At 45.3% G+C, this 22,033-nt stretch overlaps 3 protein-coding genes across 3 annotated transcripts; 2 read left to right on the top strand and 1 right to left on the bottom strand.

Annotated features, from left to right (window-relative positions):
- Positions 1-1,628: 1,628 nt before the first annotated feature.
- On the bottom strand, positions 1,629-4,544 carry LOC126560081 (cuticle protein-like). Its single transcript, XM_050216242.1, has 3 exons — positions 4,526-4,544; positions 2,479-2,651; positions 1,629-2,399 (listed from the first exon to the last, which is right to left on the bottom strand). Exons 1-3 carry the CDS (start codon positions 4,542-4,544, stop codon positions 1,695-1,697), a joined length of 897 nt encoding a protein of 298 aa, XP_050072199.1. The 3' UTR covers positions 1,629-1,694.
- Positions 4,545-6,679: 2,135 nt separating this feature from the next.
- Positions 6,680-7,638, top strand: LOC126559887 (cuticle protein-like). Its single transcript, XM_050216062.1, has 3 exons — positions 6,680-6,691; positions 6,779-7,385; positions 7,443-7,638. Exons 1-3 carry the CDS (start codon positions 6,680-6,682, stop codon positions 7,583-7,585), a joined length of 762 nt encoding a protein of 253 aa, XP_050072019.1. The 3' UTR covers positions 7,586-7,638.
- Positions 7,639-9,246: 1,608 nt separating this feature from the next.
- LOC126560082 (calphotin-like) lies at positions 9,247-15,626 on the top strand. Its single transcript, XM_050216243.1, has 5 exons — positions 9,247-9,374; positions 9,454-10,155; positions 11,871-12,620; positions 14,761-14,847; positions 14,946-15,626. The coding sequence occupies exons 1-5, from the start codon at positions 9,363-9,365 to the stop codon at positions 15,489-15,491; spliced, it is 2,097 nt and encodes a 698-aa protein (XP_050072200.1). The 5' UTR covers positions 9,247-9,362; the 3' UTR covers positions 15,492-15,626.
- The last annotated feature ends 6,407 nt before the right edge of the window (positions 15,627-22,033 follow it).

Consider the following 22,033-nt stretch of genomic DNA (forward strand, 5'->3'; position numbering starts at 1 on the left):
CTCGATTTGTTGATTCGCGCACCTCCCCATCCTGGTTCCGAGTGGGAATGGATCCCACGCAACTCCCACACACACACACACACATACACACATTCACTTACGCAAACAAACAGAGCGCTTGTAGTTGTTGGCGTTTTGTGAATTCTTCCAACATCACCCGAAAGAATCCGTAACATTGATTGAAGTTTCATCCCTCATCCTTCATTTGTTAAAGGGAAGCAGAGAGGTGGAGCGATGGTGCCGTGTTGTCACAGGGTAAACGCCGAGTTGGTTCCGGTGGTGGTTCCAGGAGCCTTGTGTTTGCTCTTTTTGCTCCATCACCATCATCATCATCATCCTCATCACCGATCGTTTTGGGGTCCTGAGCGCATCGATATAAACAAATGTAATTGAAATTCTGGAGCATTTCCGGGGTAGTACGAGGATTTTACATCTTTATCAATCGTTCTTCTGCGTTGTCCTCGCTTCGCTGATGGAGGATTCACCTGGATTAGGGGAAAACTGCTTGGCAGGTGATAAACGTTTGCGATTCTCGCCTCTTTCTTTTCCCGCATTACACTAACTCACCTTCAATCTTCTTATGATGAGCCACCACAAATCCAAGGATGAATGACAAGTAACCGTGTGCTCTCAGCCTGTGAGGTACGAATTCAATCTGCATTTGTCACGTCGATGGGATTTTTCCCTGCTCTGGTAGAAGTGGAAAACTCACGGTACCTCACCCATTTGACACCTTCATCCACTGCCGAGCAAGGCGCTTTTGGAGGCAGCAGCAGCAAAAAAAAAATCGGACCAATAATTTATTCATATCGTGTATCAAGTGTCGCAAATTTGCCTTCTACTCCTGCACGCTGATCGAAGCCCGCAGCACGCGAATGGCCTTAGGCAAGCATCACTTGTATGTGTGTGTTTGTCATTGGTGGCATTTTGCGCTGATTTGTCGGACGACGATGACGACGCCGGCGACGACGACCGTGAAGCCATAATTTGAACGGAAATGTGACGAGCGGAAGTGACAGAATTTGTCGCGTGCGAAGAATGGAGGTCCTCGCCGACAAAAGGCGACAAATCACTGATATCGACAGGCGGGTTTTTTCGGAGATTTCCCACTTCGTTTCCATCGCCCTTTTCGCTGTTGAGCTAAATTTGGGTGGCCTGTCGTCATCTGGCATACTTTATAGATAAGGATAAAGCGTAGGACGAGAACCGAGTGTTGAACGATTTCCGGTTTCTGATATTTGAAGATTTTTTTTCTTCTTCCTCTGGAGCATGCAAGTATACAGACCGAGGGCAATGGATGGAAAATGTGTGTGTGTCTGTTTTACACACACCGAGTGTACACCATCTGCTCGGCTAAGAACTTATAGTGGTATCTTTGCATTTGATCGACAGATGCTTTAATCTTTTGCAGCAACCGGTTATGGGACCGGAAGAAAACGGAACTGTCGCTTAGAAAGCACTGAGTGGGAGAGAAGGAAAACAATCAACTAGCTAAAACATCAAACAAACCACAAATCGAGAGGAGAACAATTTTCAAATCAAGAACTCAAACTAGTATGAAATTGTGTTTTTGGATAGGATCTCCGAACGGGATCTTTCCTTTTGCTGTAGGTCTTGTATTGTAAAACTATACAATAAATATCATCTCAGTTCCGTCAAACATAACATGGTCAACATCAACAGTCTTTATGCGCTTAGTGGTAGGAAGCGTAGGCCGGGGCGGCGTACGAGAGAGCTGGGCTCGAGACGTAAGTCTTGGTGGCCAGAGGAGCGGCATAGGACACAGCTGGGCTCGAGACGTAGGTCTTGGTGGCCAGAGGAGCGGCGTAGGACACAGCTGGGCTCGAGACGTAGGTCTTGGTGGCCAGAGGAGCGGCATAGGACACAGCTGGGCTCGAGACGTAGGTCTTGGTGGCTACTGGAGCGGCGTACGAGATGGTCTTGGCTACTGGAGCGGCATAAGAGATGGTCTTGGTGGCCAGAGGGGCAGCATAGGCGACAGCGGGCTGGGCAGCAATGACCTTAGCACCCAGAGGCTCACGACGGACCTGAGCGTTGAATCCGTTGTGTGGGTCAGCCGTGTAGTCAACGGTACGCTTGTAACCATCGGCGTCAACGACCGAGTACGATCCCTGGACAACATCTCCGCTGCGGGACTCCTGCTGGGACTTGGAGTCACCGGTCAGAGAGTCCGAGATTCCGTACGAGAACGAGTACTGAGGGTTCGGGTCGTACTCTTCCGGCTGGGCGGCGTACGCAACCTTGGCGATCGGGGCGGCATAAGTAGCGACCTTGGCTACCGGAGCAGCGACAAGGGCCGGAGCCGCAGCATAGCTGACAGCTGGCGAGGCAATCAATCCAGCGCGGGCAACAGCGACCAGAGCGGCGAACGCGACAAACTAAAACGAGAGAAGAACGATCGTTAGTATCACGGACCTGCTGAGAAAAACTATCACCCGATCACGAAACGATCGCTACCTTGAAGGCCATGGTTGTTGGTTTGCAGAAGTGAGCTGTTGTTTGCAGTGCAGAGAACTCGACCAAACTGTGCCCTGATCGGAAATCGTGAACCAATTTATACCGCACGCACCGCTGCTGGGGGGCTGATGTAATAGTTGCAATATGTTTATAGTAGATCAGTTTCTGTGTAGCTTGGAGAGGGGAAAGTGAGCAGACCCCGGGCCGGGTGTGTACCGGCGGTCTCGAGTTTGGCACATGTGTATTTTCTCACGTGTGCACGAACTTGAGTTCGATGCCTTCACTTTTGTGCGCGAGACACTTTGGGCGCGAGTTGGCACGCGTACCCAATTCGCGTAGGAACGCCGAGGACATTGGGCTACTGTTGTCAAGCAGCGTTTTTTTTTTTTGGAGTTTGCAGCTTACGTTTTCGCGATGTCCAACTTCCTGGGCGGTGTCAAGCCTTAAATTTGCGACAGCGGAAAGCGATCGTGGCTATTTTAGAACTTTTGATTGGAACATGCGAGATGCGTGCAAATGCTACTGGTTTTACCATCAAATCAGGTAGCAGGGTGTAAAGAAGCATCCTCAAAGGTCGAGAAGGACAAAAGTTTTGTAAGCGACAGCTCGAGAGCCATCGAGACCACCTTTTTATATTGGAAAACGAAACCTGAGTGAGTGATTGAATGTGGACTGTACATCGTCAGAGAGGAGTACGTTCAGGTGCACTTGAAAATATGTTTGTCTATTGTTTTGAACAAGTTCATCGAAGCATGGCTAGTTTCCGCAAACAAACTGAACATGAACATGCTGCTCTCTGCTCTGCTCTCTACTGCTACGGCGTCGAAGCGTTGGTAGTGTTTTCGTTGTTTGCAAACTATAAGAAGTTTAATTTGATTTGCTTTCGCTCGTCGGAGTGTTCCAGCCCGGTAAACTATTTTGGGTTCTGAAAGTGGAGAAATTAAATTTATTACAACTCGAACCATACTTCTAGCTGTACGAAAACCGATACACCGGGGTGTTTAAAATTCTATTACAAGTTTGTGTCTTCGTTTCGATGTGAGGTACTGTGCGCTCACACACTGCGTTGAGAGACTGCGTTGTGAGAAGAAAATTAAATCAACTCCAGTCCTCGCCGGACGCAGGAAGATGGTCGAACCTTTTACAATATAGGTCATTCAACTTCGAGACAGTTGAGAATGTCCAAAAACCAAGAAAAAGAAAACATGCTGCATCATATTTTTGCAGTGCAATCACACGCCGATTTATCTTCGAGCGCGCCGTAGTGCAATTAAACGATGAAAAGAAAATATTTTGTCCGTTTCTCCCGTATGTAGCAACAACACGGCAACACAACACACCTTTCCCGGAATGCCCAGCAAACCCAAATTTTATTGCCCCACTTGGATATGTTCTGTAGCACACTAAAAGATGATGAGAATTGCATGCAGAGGAAAAAAGGATATTAAAAAAAATGTTTTACCACTCTCTGTCTCATTCCTGTCTTCTCAGCTCAACAGGACATGAATGTGATTTGTAAATTTATTATCTCAACAACGTTTCGTTGTTGTGGTTGGTGTGGAAGGAGTTTAGTTTAGTGCAGTTTTATAACGCTCAACAAGCTTTAAAGCTTTTTTGTGTGTTGTGTTTCGCTAACGAACTCGTCCCGCACTTCGGCGTGAATGCGAGAAAAGGCAAAAGAAGATGATGTAATGCAATCAAACCCTGCGGGATTGGCTTGGTCATCATCATCATTACATTTATGTGTGCACTTTATTCTCTTGCTCTTGCAACTGAGAGAGAAAAGTTCCCTATATAATGGACGTATCTTGATATATCTGATTTCTTGTGCGATTTTAAGGATCTTTCTGACGAGATCTCTAATTTCATAACATTGGAACCACTTGTGAGTTCAATGTTACGAACCCTTCCGGCCTTCGTGCAGTTCAAACACCTCTAGCACATTAGATTTCGGCACATTTGACATGATCGTACCGAACACATTCACCCAAAGCTCCAAAAAAAACCTTCAGCATACTCTGCAGCATGATCGAGCATAGGCGGTTACCTTGACCGTGCGGTGTCATTGTCAAAGTATCACCCCGGCCGGGTAAAAAGTGTGCGCTCCTTTGCGCCGGAACTGCCGTCTTCGCTTGTCTGGGCATGCCCGACGGGAAGGTTGTGCGTCCGGAACCGGTTTGCTGGCCACCGCCGGGAGCGTCGTCGTTCAGATGTCTGCAAATTCTAGGCAAATCTCGCATCACTTGCTGGCTGGCCGGATGGTTGCGATGGATGGCTGACAGCAAGCGTGTATCTAAGACTCCGAGAAGCCCTCCCGTGGCTAGGTTTTTGGATGCTGTTAAGGTTCTTCGAACGAACTAACCGGGTGTCGAGCTGAATGATTACTTTGGCTGAAGTGAAGGATTGCTTGACGTGTTTCGGTGGATTTTTTTTCTTGTAGTTGAACTAGAAAAGTAGTCAAATTAATAAGGCATGATCTTTGAATATGAAGGAATTCTCGTAGAGATTACGTTTTAGAATCAAACTGATATTAGATTCATTTAAACATTAAAAAAAAAAAAATCTATCCGTTTGTCTATCAAATAGATCAAAATTCTATTCTTCTTTTCTTAGGCCTTGAGAGATCTGGGTTGCTATTTCTGACTTCTTTGAATTATTTTAAACGTTCACGTCCTTAATTTAAACGTCCACGAAGATATTTATAAGGCAGTCTTATATTTTTAGTTTTGTTATATAACGTGAGCTGTCATTAAAAGTGTTGAATATCCAACAGTACTCAGATAATCCAACAATCTCACTCTAACAATCAGTTGTGTCAGCTTTTAGCTTTTAGATTTTTGATCAATTTGATTCCAAACTAGTTTGACTAGTCCAACGACAACCCCTTTCAACACAACGTAAAGTAGAGTAAAATAATAATAATAACAGTACACCAGACAAAAATTTGTCATACAAAACTTTACATAAGCTTTCCCAGTCGAAGTAGAAAATCAGTTTGAAAATTGTAGTACTCATTTTAATATTCAAAAAAAAAAAAACAAACATCACTTTATCAAGTTGCATTTTACACCAGTTAAATTGTTGTAAGTTGTAGAGTTACAGAAAATAATAAATTTCACGTACCTAGATTCGTTTTTTTTTGTGCAATGTGACCTTTCCTTAATGTGCTGTAAAAATGTAACAATACACCAAACACTCGTAACTAGGTCAAACACTGCTGTTGAACAATCGCTACTGGAGATGCGTGGGACTCAGCGAAAGAAACTGGGTGACAACTTACAATGCGATGAATGTCAGGGCCTTTGTTGCTCGCGTAATTTAGCCCGTACGAGGAGTTGGTTTACTGCGAATACTACGCCGAAGATAAACATTTATAAAACTATTGCAATGGCTTTTGTTATTTGTTTAAAAAAAAAAAACCTCTGATACATGTGCAAAGAGCAAGAAAATCGCAAATCGGTCCTGCCAAGAACTGTTGCTCATAGAATTTAAGAACCGGATTACGAGCCATGTATAGAATTGTTGTTTCTCGCTGTGTGCTGCTTCCAACCGAGACACAGAATATCAGAATAAAAGAGAATCTCCAACTGGATATGCCATTTGGCGTTACATAATATCAAGGACAAACTCATGGTCAAGAATAAAAGTGAAAGTATGAAGCTTTGCGTTCTAGAGCGTTGTTTGTTTTGAAATCGTTCAAAATTAACAAAAAATGTCTAAAATAATGATGAATTTGTGTGAGTAGCTTCGAGCAATTTTAAAATGGCTTACATTTAAGAAAGAAAACAGAAGAATATTGAAAATTCTTGCAAAACATCGATCTTGAGCATGCTTCTCCTACACAAAGAATTATCAAGAAGACTTCCAAAGTGGATCACCAATTGTGCAACTCATGCACAACACTAGACACACACTGCAATGGAATTCAAAGTCACACATCGTTTAACGGCCAGGAACGCACGAATGTGACCTTTCCGTAACGCCTTTTTAAAAGTGAAGGCAACGAACTCAAGTTCAAGCACGGTGCGTTTTGCAAACGGCCAAATCTGCACGCCGGACGGTCCAAAAACCGGAAAAGTAGTTGCTTTGAACCATTTCATCGTGAAGTAATTTCGTATAAATTGGATCACCGGCCCCAATCACGGTACAGTTCGATTGAATCCTTTGTGCTGTGAACAACATCAACACCATCGTTTCTAAAATGGCCTTCAAGGTAGGTAGTGCGCTAGGCTGGGTGGGCGTTTAAGTCCGTTTTGTGGACGGTGTGTCTTTAGCGTTCGATCTCTTGCTATCCCGACAGTTCCTGACTTTCGCCGCTCTGGTAGCCGTTGCCCGCGCTGGCCTCATTGCCTCGCCAGCAGTTTCCTACGCTGCTGCTCCGGCCCTTGTTGCTGCTCCGGTAGCCAAGGTCGCTACTTATGCCGCCCCGATCGCCAAGGTTGCGTACGCCGCCCAGCCAGAAGAGTACGACCCGAACCCTCAGTACTCGTTCTCGTACGGAATCTCGGACTCCCTGACCGGAGACTCCAAGTCCCAGCAGGAATCCCGCAGCGGAGATGTTGTCCACGGATCGTACTCGGTCGTTGACGCCGATGGTTACAAGCGTACCGTTGACTACACGGCTGACCCACACAACGGATTCAACGCTGAGGTCCGTCGTGAGCCTCTGGGTGCTAAGGTCATTGCTGCCCAGCCCGCTGTCGCCTATGCTGCTCCTCTGGCCACTAAGACCATCTCTTACGCCGCTCCAGTAGCCAAGACCATCTCGTACGCCGCTCCAGTAGCCACCAAGACCTACGTCTCGAGCCCAGCTGTGTCCTACGCCGCTCCTCTGGCCACCAAGACCTATGTCTCGAGCCCAGCTGTGTCCTACGCCGCTCCTCTGGCCACCAAGACCTACGTCTCGAGCCCAGCTGTGTCCTATGCCGCTCCTCTGGCCACCAAGACCTACGTCTCGAGCCCAGCTGTGTCCTACGCCGCTCCTCTGGCCACCAAGACCTACGTCTCGAGCCCAGCTGTGTCCTACGCCGCTCCTCTGGCCACCAAGACTTACGTCTCGAGCCCAGCTCTCTCGTATGCCGCCCCGGCCTACGCTTCCTACCACTAAACCCTGAAAAGACTTGAACTCACTGTTACATGAAGATGGTTATTTATTACAAGAAAAAAAGCAAATACAAATCGTAAAATTGAATATTATTTGTTTTGATTTACTTCACTGTTCGGATCTTCTCCGATGCACAGATGAGCACTTACAGAGGGTCTCCTGATCAAATGAATCACTTGTTGATGCTTGATTTTTGGAAAAGTTTTGCAAGAAATTTGGCTTGGTTTTGCAAACTATTGGTAGTTGTTGTTAATGATGTGTGTCTTTGTTTGTATATCATTAGTTGTCATACAATTCTGATTCGGGCTGCACGGTGGTTCACACGGTAAAAACATAGTAAAGACTGACTATCAAACTACGTGGAATCAGCCGGAAGGGATCGTGGAAGTCCAGTAAACAAATCGATGACCGTGCTCTAGTAGGTCGTTCAGCCAAGAAGAAGGAAAAGAACATATCTGTTGCATACCCGATCCCTCGAGGGATTACACCAATTTTTAGTAGATTTTAAATGCATAATTCAGAACGTTTCGGTAACTACCATTACCAACTTTATTTACTTCCATGTTTTTCTTCAATCGAAAGTCTCTTCGAACAAGTAAATAATGAAACTTGTACAACATCAACATCCTTTTCTTTTGCGTTATATTTTTTAATTAATTAATAGATCCATAGATGGGTAATGAATTGGACAACACTCAGGAGACCACAACAAAGTCACGTCAACAGATTTTAACCGAGAACACAGACTAAAATGTTATTTTGAAATGTTACTAACAAAATAGAGTAAGCTCAGTGTTCGAGTATGATCTGATGCTTATCATTTTGCAAATTACGGACCACAGTCTTTTCCAATTTCACCTTCGCTTGAGCTTCACAAACTTTTTAATTGATCTGATGTTGACTTAAACTTGTGTAGTTTTAAGAATGCGAATGATATCGTTATCTTTCAAGGCTATGTTCTCCTGTTATTGATACTGAAGTTTCTGATGTGTGGCACGAATAAGTCAAATGCTGGCATGATTTTAGCAATATTTCACCAAGGCGTAGACAATTTTGAAATATATCTAAATAACTTCTAAACTTACACCTCAAAACTTAAATAAATTCTGATGCATTAAGTTATGGGATCTGTCTAAAGCTACCAAAAACTCCAACGGCTTGTATATTATAAAATCTAGGTAATATAGCCAAATTAGATGTCTTATTAATAAGTTTCATTGTTTCATTCACACATGGTGTTGGCAATACGGCAATGTGCCGTCTTGATTTTTAATAAATAAATAAATATAATAAAAATAACCAAATAAGGCTCGATGTAAGAGTACACTAAATTACCAATTAAAAGGAGTTTACAATAATATAATACACAGATGAATACGGAAAAAATGAATATCAAATATTGAAGGGTCAGAAAGGTGCAACATTTATTATGTAACAAAAATTGCATCATCCAATCAATCCTTCCCAAGCAATCAAAACACTCTTTCTTTTCCTGAAGCAAGTGCAAGAACTTCTCATATACAAAGTCCAACCCCACACGGTCATTGAACGAAACTACTTTGTACTTCATTCAGGAGGGGATGGAATGAAATCGAAAACGTAAACTCGATTTTATCCTTCCCACACCAACTCTTTTTCTGACGCAATTCGCGAACCAAGAACTAAGAAGTGTAACAAACCGCTTAAAAACACGGCAGTATAAATACCATGTTAAAGGCAGACTAGAGCACAGTTCAATCTGCTCCATCAACCAGTGAACAAGACACCAAAACATCTCAAAATGGCATTCAAGGTAGGTTTCACTGGAAACGGATCTTGCGAATCGATCACCGGAAATTCATATTCCATTTCTTTCGACCTGGTTTCGTTAGTTTGTGATCTTCGCCGCCGTCGTCGCTGTTGCCCGCGCTGGCCTCATTGCCTCGCCAGCAGTTTCCTACGCTGCTGCTCCGGCCCTTGTCGCTGCTCCGGTAGCCAAGGTCGCTACTTATGCCGCCCCGATCGCCAAGGTTGCGTACGCCGCCCAGCCGGAAGAGTACGACCCGAACCCTCAGTACTCGTTCTCGTACGGAATCTCGGACTCCCTGACCGGAGACTCCAAGTCCCAGCAGGAATCCCGCAGCGGAGATGTTGTCCAGGGATCGTACTCGGTCGTTGACGCCGATGGTTACAAGCGTACCGTTGACTACACGGCTGACCCACACAACGGATTTAACGCTCAGGTCCGTCGTGAGCCTCTGGGTGCTAAGGTCATTGCTGCCCAGCCCGCTGTCGCCTATGCTGCCCCTCTGGCCACCAAGACCATCTCTTATGCCGCTCCAGTAGCCAAGACCATCTCGTACGCCGCTCCAGTGGCCACCAAGACCTACGTCTCGAGCCCAGCTGTGTCCTATGCCGCTCCTCTGGCCACAAAGACCTATGTCTCGAGCCCAGCTGTGTCCTATGCCGCTCCTCTGGCCACCAAGACCTACGTCTCGAGCCCAGCTGTGTCCTACGCCGCTCCTCTGGCCACCAAGACTTACGTCTCGAGCCCAGCTCTCTCGTACGCCGCCCCGGCCTACGCTTCCTACCACTAAACCCTGAAAAGACTTGAACTCACTGTTACATGAAGATAGTTATTTATTACAAGAAAAAAAGCAAATACAAATCGTAAAACTGAAAGTTTAAATTGTTTGTTTTTTAATGTTCATAATTTTTTTAATGTTCGTATCCATTCGAACTGACAGAGCCTCAGCGTGATGAGTTGTGTGTCTTTGCCAATATGTCATAGTTTTATTTCTTTAATTCAATATGATTTTCAGACAAGATTGTTTTATTGATGATGAGGTGCTTTTTATTATTCGCTTTTAATTTACGAAAATATTGACGAATACATATCGCTTTAGTTCCAAGATTCGTTTCGGAAATAATGTATTAATGTGCTCCATTCGAAATTCAAGCACCTGCTTTTGATCTTTTGAACATACAATGGCTTCCTAAACTCGTTCAATGAGCGAGATACACAATCTTTGCCAGACGTGAAATGGTTCAGATAGAATTTGACTGGTGACTTTCGGTGTCGAATACCAAATACTGTGGCTAGAAAACCCATGAGATCGTTTTCAGCAAGATGTTAATGACCTTAAAATGTCAATGTACATCGTATTGATATGAATTTTATTATTATTTATTGTTTATATTATTTTTGTATGTATTCCTGTTTATTATTTATATAAATCATAACAATATGTTGATTGGGACTCGGGATTAGGTAAAATCCAAGGACCTTAAATAAAGAAAGACGAACAACATTAAAAAAATGTATTCAGTAATAGCTGGTTCGACCGATTTAATTAAGAATAATAAAAAGTAACATTTTCAATACGATTAATTGTGATTGTGACTTTGATTTAATTATTTTACTGATTATTAAAAATATTTGAATCTTACAAGGGCCTATTTCTATTATTTTTTCATCTACTGAGTCTGGAAAACTGGTAGTTCGCATCGGCGTTCCCTGTCAACAAAGTGAACAAAATTGTTGTGTAATATTTAGAAGAATTTTAAACCAATGTACTTAATGTGGCTAATACACCTGAAGAAGTTAAAAAAAATTAAGGAAATCCGATAGGGCTTCCGCGAAGCCTTTTTAAATTCCTTTTCAATTCTGATTATTTTTTTTAAGTTATGAAAGTTTTTAAACGGTTTCTGAGCTTTTCAGCGCTGCGTTCTAACTGATCAAGCAAATCTTGTTTTTAGAAGACTGATCTGATTCAAAAATAAACCTGAAACCTGATCAAGAAGGTCCCCAATATTTGGAAGCATGGCTGCAAGCAATAATCAAAACAGGATCACACAATCGCATTCTGTCTCTTACCGTGCTTTCGGTTCTTCCTGAATACTCTTGCAAGCAGAATAAGATGTAATCCTCGATATGCCCATTAAGCACGGTCATTTGGTTCATTGATCGTGTTGGCCTTTGATGAATTTGAAGTGGGGTGTTGGCAGTTTACTATCGAAAAAGTTAACTTCCCACACCAGCTCTCTTTCTGAATTGCTGATGCAATTCGCAAAACCAAGAACAGAAGTGTAAAGGACTGTTTTGGAAGCCCGGGCGGTATAAATACCTTGTTGAAAGTGAGCTAGAGCACAGTTCAATCTGCTCCATCGTCCAGTGAACAAGTCACCAAAACATTGCAAAATGGCATTCAAGGTAGGTTTCACTGGTAGGAATGGTACCGGAAACGGAACCCTTGCGATTTGATCGCCGGAAATTCATATTCCATTTCTTTCGACCTGGTTTCGTTAGTTTGTGATCTTCGCCGCCGTCGTCGCTGTTGCCCGCGCTGGCCTCATTGCCTCGCCAGCAGTTTCCTACGCTGCTGCTCCGGCCCTTGTCGCTGCTCCGGTAGCCAAGGTCGCTACTTATGCCGCCCCGATCGCCAAGGTTGCGTACGCCGCCCAGCCGGAAGAGTACGACCCGAACCCTCAGTACTCGTTCTCGTACGGAATCTCGGACTCCCTGACCGGAGACTCCAAGTCCCAGCAGGAATCCCGCAGCGGAGATGTTGTCCAGGGATCGTACTCGGTCGTTGACGCCGATGGTTACAAGCGTACCGTTGACTACACGGCTGACCCACACAACGGATTCAACGCTGAGGTCCGTCGTGAGCCTCTGGCCACCAAGGTCATTGCTGCCCAGCCCGCTGTCGCCTACGCTGCTCCTCTGGCCACCAAGACCATCTCTTACGCCGCTCCAGTAGCCAAGACCATCTCGTACGCCGCTCCAGTGGCCACCAAGACCTACGTCTCGAGCCCAGCTGTGTCCTATGCCGCTCCTCTGGCCACCAAGACCTACGTCTCGAGCCCAGCTGTGTCCTACGCCGCTCCTCTGGCCACCAAGACCTACGTCTCGAGCCCAGCTGTGTCCTACGCCGCTCCTCTGGCCACCAAGACCTACGTCTCGAGCCCAGCTGTGTCCTACGCCGCCCCTTTGGCTAAGACCTACGTCTCGAGCCCAGCTCTTTCGTACGCCGCTCCGGCCTACGCTTCCTACCACTAAATAGTCAGTAGTGGTTCCGATACGATACGCTTCCTGTAAATTATTTCCCAAACGATAATGAAATACACTACAAAACTGTCTTAATTATGGTTTTTATTTTAAGAAATCAATTAACTACACTTTGGCCGTACCCTTTGCTCCACTTACTGCATTCATCCGGTAGAAAGACTGATGCAAAATCTGATGCAATTCATGCTCTGAGCTACATGTGATATTTTCCTTTACCCTTACGATACTATATCTGTGCCACCGGTGCAGACATATAGGGCACATCTAGGTGAAACTGCACGAATAAAAAGCGACCGTTGACTGCTTGTTTGACTGCGCGAAGCTTGATCAACGACCTTGCCTACGGGGTGGATTGATCGCTTGCTGCTGCTGCTGCTGCAAGGGGCACAAACTTCACACAGATGGCAACCGATCGAATCACCAATCACCGATGTTAACGAGACATGTGTATGACGCTAGAACCGGCCGGCAGTATGCACACTTTGCGGAACACAATTTCTACCGCTCTGTCTCAAGGTTCCAATCACCACCGGGGTTGATGAATGAATGATCCACGTATTCACGCGTTGCGAGGGTACGACGAATAGCTTAATCGCCACGAAATCGTTATTTAGTTTGGTGCGGGTCATTAGTTTCTATCCGTTTTTTTTTCGCAATGATTATTGATAGCTTTTCGTGAAATTGGTCACTGGTGTGATACTGATTTTGCAAGCGAATAGACATTTTTAAAGATCGTTATTATACGACGTGAGGTTGAGAGGTGCTATGGAATGCTTTGAGCGAGGGGTTTTTCTTCCTTTATTATCCAATTTTACGACGGATGTATCGATAAAGTTAATTTGAAACTTCTTTTTACTATTAATCTTACAATAAAATAAATAAATGGATCTAAATTTGACAAAGCCCAAGGATGAACATGAACAAAAGCTACAGTTGCAAGTCTAATTGGACAAGATCGATTGGGCCTCCGTCGACAATAGTGCATTGATTAAGAAGACCCTTGTCAGCTTTGATTGAGTTTGTATTTTGATTTTTATTCCCCCATAATATCCTTGACGTAGCTCACCTTTTTCCCCGAATCGGATTAGACGTTTTTTGATCAAATTTTAATCAGCAATACACTTCACACCCTTTGCTGTCCACACGTGATCGAATCACGATCGCGAACAACCTGTGCCAAATCGATGCCCCCGAAAAACAGCCGGATGGCCTACCGGTCGCGTGCATGTGTGAACTTCGTAGCAGTGAAATACGCACTCAGAAAAAAATATATGCCCGTGCTTGTTAAAGAATGGTAAAACCAATCAGCAGCCACGCAAACCCAACGCGAAAAGGTCAAAAATCATTCAGGCTCCCAGGTTGATCCGTCGGAACGGAAGTTCACGGGTACGACAGCACGGCACACGGCCGAAGAGCACAGCAGCTGCCCTAGCAGGGGAGGTTCTATCCACTTAACGCAAAGAGTCACACGAAGCCTTACCGGTAGAACCGATTCGCACCGTAGGGTGACCTCGAGTACAGCTCCGATCACCACCACAACAACAACAGGCGGCCGGCGACTCCCTCCCAAAAAAAGCACGGTGAGCAAAAAAAGAAACAGGCCAATGAAACTAAAAGTGAACGACCTTCTTCGCGTGAGGGAAGGTATGTGTTACGTTTACGATGCTGTTGCGGTCTGTAATCGTGTCTCAGTGTCGGCAGATGCCGGGATCGGTGGACAGGTTCGCCGGCAGCATGCCGTACGCAAGACCTCCATTTAGCAGGAGCCACGGCTTTGCACGTGACTCTGATGCGACTCGTGCGAGTGTGTGTGTGTGGATCTTTTTGACGCATTTTGTCTTGTCGCAGTCGGGGATCAGAATCGCATGGGAAATTGCAATGCTGGACCAACGCCTGTCGTTGTTTTCGCAAGGCAAAAACGCCCTGCGATTCCCCGATGCAGTTACAACTTTTACGTTTTTATCTTCACTTGCCCCGATGTACGAGCCTAGTATCGGCATGTATGTGTGTTTATCCTGGGTAGGGATACGGATAAGATGAAGGTTTTTCTGTTTCTGGTGGTTTCTGCAGTTGATGCATGAACGACCCCATTCGCTACGGGGCACGGTCGAGCGTATAAATTGGGCAGCTCCAGCCCACACTAGTCACAGTTCGATTGATCATCCGGTGCTGTGAACAACATCTTCTCCAACCCGAAGCAGACATGGCATTCAAGGTATGTCGGGGGATTTTTTCGATGGCGCTAATGCACGCTCCCAGCAACAGAAAGATTCTAGAAAACGGAAAGAATTTATCCAATTTCTGTCCCTCCAGTTCGTGACCTTTGCTGCCCTGATCGCGGTTGCCCGCGCTGGCCTCATTGCTTCGCCCGCTGTCAGCTATGCTGCTCCGGTCGCCAAGGTCGCTTATGCTGCCGCACCGGCCCTTGTCGCTGCCCCCGTCGCTAAGGTTGCGTACGCCGCCCAGCCAGAAGAGTACGATGCTAACCCGCACTACTCATTCTCGTACGGAATCTCCGATGCCCTGACCGGTGACTCCAAGTCCCAGCAGGAATCGCGCAGCGGAGATGTTGTCCAGGGATCGTACTCCGTCGTTGATCCCGATGGTACGAAGCGTACCGTTGACTACACGGCTGACCCACACAACGGATTCAACGCTGTCGTCCACCGTGAGCCGCTGACCGCTACCAAGGTTGTTGCTGCCGCCCCGGTCGCCACCAAGGTTATCGCTCAGCCGGCCGTCGCGTATGCTGCACCTCTGGCCACCAAGACCGTGGTAGCTAGCCCGGCCATCTCGTACGCCGCTCCGGTTGCTAAGCTGGCCGCACCGGTCGCTTACACCGCTGCGATCCATCACTAAGTGCGCATCCCTCGACTGTCTCACCAACCGGCACCGTTTGTACATATCTTCAAAACCAACCCGTTACAAGACTCACGCATGACTCGTTTAATTTATTAAACGTTTTGTTTTGAATATTAATAACAATCAATTGAATCCGTCAAAATCTGGTGTTTTATATGTGTCTGATTTTCATCGTACAGTTAGGAACTGTGCTTTCTGAGAAGACTAAACTATTCAAGAGAGGGCAACCATCCTATGTAAATATTGCATTGTGGATGGTTGAGCTACAGTTGTCGCAGTTGCTGTAAGTCTCTACACATGTTTATGATAGGACATTTTTGTCTGATGGACGGGACATTTCCCACTTGTTTCCCACTTCCCCAACAAATTCAAGTCTTCATCGGTACCATCGGTTCTTTCATTTTTCCATTGGACTCCGAAAGAATCCGGAGGAAGGTTGAAGAAATACTGAAAAATTCTCAACAGATTCTAATGCCCACAATTCTACTGTGAGCAATAATTAAAAGAAGATCGAAAAACGCATTCGCGTCTCTTGTTCTTATCTACGTGTTGCTGGTTCTATCGTATAGAATATCAGTGCCATTGTGCCTCCATTTTCACGTAGCGTAATATCCAAAAGGGGCCAACTTTAGCATCATTTCATATTTTAACTAAAATACGGAAGAAATCTCCTCAAACCTAAAATATTTTCCCTCACCGTGAAAGGAAAAACCCGCACAACTCTGTGCCACGGGTCAACTTTAATGTTGTCGGTGTTAAGCAGGGCTATAACCAAGAACCGAATGATCCGTTGCATGCCCGCAGAATGGAAAGACCGGTTGTGTTGCATTGTGGGCAAAATTTATGTGTTTGAAATCCCGTCGAGAGCCGTTTAGCGTTTGTCGGCAGCGTAAAGCAGCATGATGGAACGAGCCGGTAGAAAGGTGGATAAGATTGTTTAATGCAGCAGCAAAAAAAAAAAACACCCCCTTACACATCTTAACTTGCGCTTCAATCAATTTTCAAGCATAAACCTCACGCCATGAAGGAAGAAGAAATTCCCATTCCTAGGTGCGTGCAAAAACACCAGCACTTTGCTAGCGGTTTTCGGGTCGGTCGTACGCTTCGAACGCTTCCAACGATGACAACCCCCGTGCGTGCTACGGATATGCTACGGGATGCTTTTACACTGCCGACTTCAAACAGTATCATCTTGCAACCGGGTGGTAAACAGCACCGGGGAGGTCACATGTCTAATATATGCCCGAGCGACCGGAACGGTAAACATTACTGTAAATTATAACGTAAACAAACACATTCGGCTTCGGCTGAGCTGGCTCTTTCCGTTTCCGTCCTGGAAGCTCACCTGGTACGCGCTCACACACCGCTGCCAAGAAGCAGGCTTCGGCCAAACTGGTTCCGGCGTTCCGTTCCGGTGGTTTCGGTGTATCGATTTGAACAAATTAGTCCCACGTGCGCACGGTTCGCCTTACGGCACGCATCACACCGGATCCTTCGCTATGTTTGACTGCAGCACGATACGCTGTTCTAGGCATCACTTGTGCATGTGGATGCAGCATTTGCATCTCGCCTACCAGCGTTCTTAATGTGCAAGGATGCTCCCGAGATATCGTGCTGGACTCGCCATTGCTCCATACATCATGAATGGCAAAATGGCCGCCTGGAGAAATCGTCACAGGACACCACCGATTCCATGTTTGTTTTGTTATGAAGGGTAAACCGGTGGAAGGGAGATGCACCAGTGGGAGACCATATTTATGTAGGTGCCAAAAAGAAGCCACTCCTTGCCAGCTGACTTTAAGCTTTTCGGATGGATGTTTGCCTTTTGAAGCGAGCAGTCAAGTGGAGAAGTGGACAAACAGTTTCTCGCGCACGCTACAGCATGATGTGATGATTAATGAATGTGTGTGTTTGTGTAAGGTGGAACCACAACTGAATGAGTGAGTTTCCTTTTTTTCTGTTTTTGTCTAAAGCACTCCAGCAATCCGATGGAGCAATGTGTTAAAATGTATTTCTCATGCAACAGCAGCAAACTGCAGTACCACAACACAAACAACAGCCGGAGTTAGGATAAATGGATGCGGATGCTTCACCCGTTAACTCCCCTTGCAAAACAATAACAGTGGCATCAATGGAAGCTTTAAACTTTTGCCCTGAAAATACACATCACAAGTTTAGCACCCGAGCAAGCATTTAAAGATAATTCCCTAGAGTTTATTGCTGGAATTTGCTGGCAAGCTTGTTTAAACTTTCTCGTGTGTTTTATTTAATGTTTCGTTAGTTTGATGAGTGTAGAACGAAATTTCCAGCTCGCTTATTAGCTACGAAGCGGCGAGCAGTGCACCGGTCGTCTAGACGTTGACGGGCATTTCCTAGCACACGCCCCAAACCTGGACGTGCGCTGCTTTATGTTTTCTTCACCCGCCGATGCCCAACGATGCTCTTTTTTTAGAAGCAAGAACAACACATCACGCACGAATGATCCAGTGTGGCATATCGGTGGTAACAGATACTGGCATAGAGCATAGTCCTCTATGCTCTACTCTGCATCTGCATACCTTGCTGCTTCGGTACATGATATCTGTGCGTGGAACGGATCAGTTTGAAAGATAAACACTGCTTACACTGTTCAATGCACGGTCACAAAGATTCTGGATTCTACGGAGTAGTGGAGAACGATAAACTTGCCGAGTTTTTATGTGTGTTTTCTTTTTCTTATCCGTATCTCTGGGGAATTCCACTGTCCCATCCCGATGATCGTAGATGAAGTGCACGGGAGATGCTTACATTGCACTGCTCATGCTCTGCAACAAACGAAAACGAATTTAACAGCGACCCGAAGAAGGAACAGTCTTTCATTTTCTGGTGTTTATTTTGCCTTTCCACTCATTGTCACTGGGACAGGCGATACATTGCCATAAATCACAACAGGACATGGTTCAGCCGTTTTTTTTTTTCTCATCGCTGCGATGTTCTTCTTACATTGCTGGTCGCTCCCACGGTACTAACGTCCAGCCGCGAACAGCGTCGCTTCTCATCCCACACATCACATGCACTTGCACTTAGCCAAGTCCCTAAGTGATGATGCGTGTGTGTGTGTGTGCAGGCGAAACGACGACAAAACAAAACAGCGTTACGGGGGGTCATGCACTTGAAATTTAATTACTTTTTATGCTCTATAAAACATAACTAGCACTTGTTAGACGGAGGAAACACAGCAGGAGCAGGAAGGTACCAGTCGCACGTTGGCCAGCGCAATCACATTGGCCAGGAAACGTGAAAGATTGACGGGCATTTTGACTTGGAAGCGTGATTTTGCTTGTATGCATGTTGAACAGTTTTCTTCCATTTTACAGCATCAGCTTAAATTTATAGAATTAAGTTGTTTTGTAATTTTTGCTGATGAAATTACATTACTGAGGCATGCATGTGAAAGTGTTTTCTAAAGAGACTTTAGTCTGTATTATCAGGCTCCAACGTTTAATTTACTATCCGGTAGACAGCGCAGAAAGGTTGGTACTTGACGAAGGTTTTTATTCCAACTTTCGGCGTTGCTAAATGTCGAATAGCTTATTTTCAGTAATTTATTCAACTTTTTAATGCATTGTAGTGTTTTTTGGCTAAATGACCAGCTATCTAGATCATGTTGGCCATTAAATGGGTTGCTAGACATGCTGATACCACCATGATGGAAATTAAATGTTGGTCTTGCCGTGTGATGACCGGCCTCTACCCGGATTGTCGCCTCTAGCACCAGACCGCTCCTCGTTAAAAAGGGTTTACTCTATTAAAAGTGCATCTCCTGAACTGCTTTATTGTGTATGAGAATTCTCATAAAATCCGTTTATTCCCACGAAAGGTAACAAGCTTATCCGAAGCGACCCCCGTGGATGTGCTTTCCCAATACACCACGCACGCATCATTATGCATTCATTGCTTCGACTTATCGATGATTATGTGTTTTCCGCCATCTCTCTCCCTCTCGCTATAGCGCTTCTTCCAGAAAAAAAACCCATCTCAGCTTGACGGTTCAATCGATCGATTCGCGCGCCCTCAAAGAAAATCGCAAAAAGGTTAAGGTGGGACGCACCTAACTCACAAACCACGGCTAGCACTCACAACGCTTTTGCGATTGGCAGCGAGGTTGTTATTTATGAATGAATAAAGAAGGCACCAGTCGATTGTTTGACGTGAAGTATGTGTGCATTTTTATGTGCTTCGTTTCCCATTCGCAGCGAACAACCATCGGTTGCCGGTGTGGCAGGCGATGAATATGATGTTGATGATGATGTTGTTTGCACTAAGATTATCTCTACAGATTTGCAACGAGCAAGTCCAGCAGTGCTAGTGCTGCTTTAAATTTCAAATTAATGTTTGTAGCAACAGCAACAGAACGACGATTATAATGAACGACGGGTGACAAAACGTCCCAAAACGGGGCATAATAATGACGGTGCTGTCGATCGTGTTCTACACCGACGATCGAACTGGTTGCAGCGGTGGCGTTCGACACATTGAATAAATAAGCACGTACGGTGCCATCTCTTGGCAAACGGGCTGTCTTTATGCCGATTTATCAAACGGGAAATGTCAATTAAATGGTGACCGGGCGCGACGTTAGAGCACTATGACAAGCAATGGACGTCCTTCCTCGTTTCGCTCCGTTACAAAACAGCGTACGCTTTGCTATAATTATCGCTGATAAATGCTATAACAGAGCGCAAACCAGAAGTAAGCTTTAATGTTTATTAGTTTTAACCTTACCTCGTGAGCGACCCGGCCAAACAAATTCTCCAAACACGAAACGAGACTTCAAACAAATGTAAATGAAAGTACCGTGGCCAATAAATCAACCGGAACGCGATTAATCGTAAACCCCGTTTGATGTGCTGTTCCGCTTATTGAAATGTAACAAAATTGTTTTTCAAAAATTGCGATCAAACGCAATAAATCGTACACTCAATGGCATCGACGTTTTCGTGACGTTTTTTTTTTTATATAAATGATGTTAATATATAAAATAATTATTTCAACATAAGCATGGTAAACGAACGCATCATTTGGAGTTGCTTTTAATGCTGACCTACGCCAATATTTTGCCGTCTTGAATCAGTGTGTGTGTGTGTGGTGTGTGCTCCGTTGCGGGATGCACAACATCTGGTGCACACATGGTGCAGTCTCGCTGGCAGTCCTCTGTTCGTTGTGTGTTGTTTTTCGGGCCCCCTTTGCTTGGTTCATGCACGGCTGGCAACTGACAATCACTTTGTGCCTTATTTTGCGTTCGTTCCAGAGACGGTCTGGGGCGGTGTTCCAGTTCGGTGGCAAGCGAGACCATAAAACGCGGGCACTGGGAACAAATGTTGGCCGTGATTGTTGCCGACCCCCTACCTACAGCAAGCTAAAGCCGGGCCGGGAACATGAAATCAAATAAAAATCTTTTTGGCGTTAACATGCCTCGGTGCTTCGTCTTCGTTGTCGAATGTTTCTTGGCGGTATTGCTTCAATAATACTCATGCTAAGCAGTGGCAAACTGCTTCTACTCTGTGGTTTGAGCTTCTGATTGACAAGCGATTCGATGTATGGTTTGCAAGCGCATGCAATGAAGGAAGTCGCATTCGATTAAATTAAACAGACCGAATAGAGAGTCACTAGCCGTAGCAAGGATAACTACATACCTTGGTGTTTCTCTCTTCCTTGGCGGAACCGAACTGGAACTGAAATGTCTCACACTCCGGAAGTTGGCAAAAGGTTGCACACCGGTTTTTTTTTTCTGCCAAGGATACAAGAACATCCTGCTCCAACCGTTTTCCAATCGCAAGGAATCGAGGACAAAACGTTTCACACTAAAGCACACGGGATTCGGGCCGGTTCCCAAACAGCGCGAAGGCACGAGATGGGCGCGTGCTCACATGCGCGTATTGCATCATGACATTTGTACCGAAACGAAAAGAAAGAAAAAAAAAACGGGTTCCGAACCGTGCGCCACTTACCTTGAGTTGGCGAATTTAAGTGAAAGGTGTGGCCGGTCAGTTAGAGCTGCTCCACATTTGGGCCGGCCGTGTGCGCCACATCAGCTTTACTGACTGTACGCTTCAAGGCCATCAACGGGAAGAAAAAGCGTGGCGCGGGCGCAAAGACCTTGATTCCCTGGGGTATGGCGAGCGTGCCCAGGAGCAAATGCAAAAAGAAAACAGAAAAAAAATGTCAAAAACCGGTAAATATCAACCGAAATGTCGGTTGCTTGTAAATGGCAAAAAGCATGGAACGGTGGGAGGGAAACAGTGGGGTTGAATCGGGAACTTGCGTGCGGGTTGGCGAGATATGGGAATAAAGATAGCTTTACCTGATGTGAATCTGATGGTGAAACATGGTGGATTGTGCGTTGAGGGAGAACGCTAATGGCTTCCGAGAGATTAAGGCTGTAAAAGAGTTTTAATACGTCGGTGCTGTAGCTGTTATTTCTGTTCTTAAAATTGGATTGAATTGGCTTAAGCTTATAAGTAAAAGTTTTGGTTCTTTCATTCTTATTGATCTTCAAG

Source organism: Anopheles maculipalpis, chromosome 2RL, assembly GCF_943734695.1.
Source record: "Anopheles maculipalpis chromosome 2RL, idAnoMacuDA_375_x, whole genome shotgun sequence".
Classification (NCBI taxonomy): Eukaryota; Metazoa; Arthropoda; class Insecta; order Diptera; family Culicidae; genus Anopheles; species Anopheles maculipalpis.

Coding starts and splice junctions, on each gene's coding strand:
- LOC126560081 (XM_050216242.1), bottom strand. Junction 2,400..2,478: donor CAACAACCATGGCCTTCAAG/GTAGCGATCGTT, acceptor CTCTCGTTTTAG/TTTGTCGCGTTCGCCGCTCT.
- LOC126559887 (XM_050216062.1), top strand. Junction 7,386..7,442: donor CACCAAGACCTACGTCTCGA/GCCCAGCTGTGT, acceptor TCTCGAGCCCAG/CTGTGTCCTACGCCGCTCCT.
- LOC126560082 (XM_050216243.1), top strand. Junction 10,156..11,870: donor CGGCCTACGCTTCCTACCAC/TAAACCCTGAAA, acceptor TGGTTTCGTTAG/TTTGTGATCTTCGCCGCCGT. Junction 14,848..14,945: donor AAGCAGACATGGCATTCAAG/GTATGTCGGGGG, acceptor CTGTCCCTCCAG/TTCGTGACCTTTGCTGCCCT.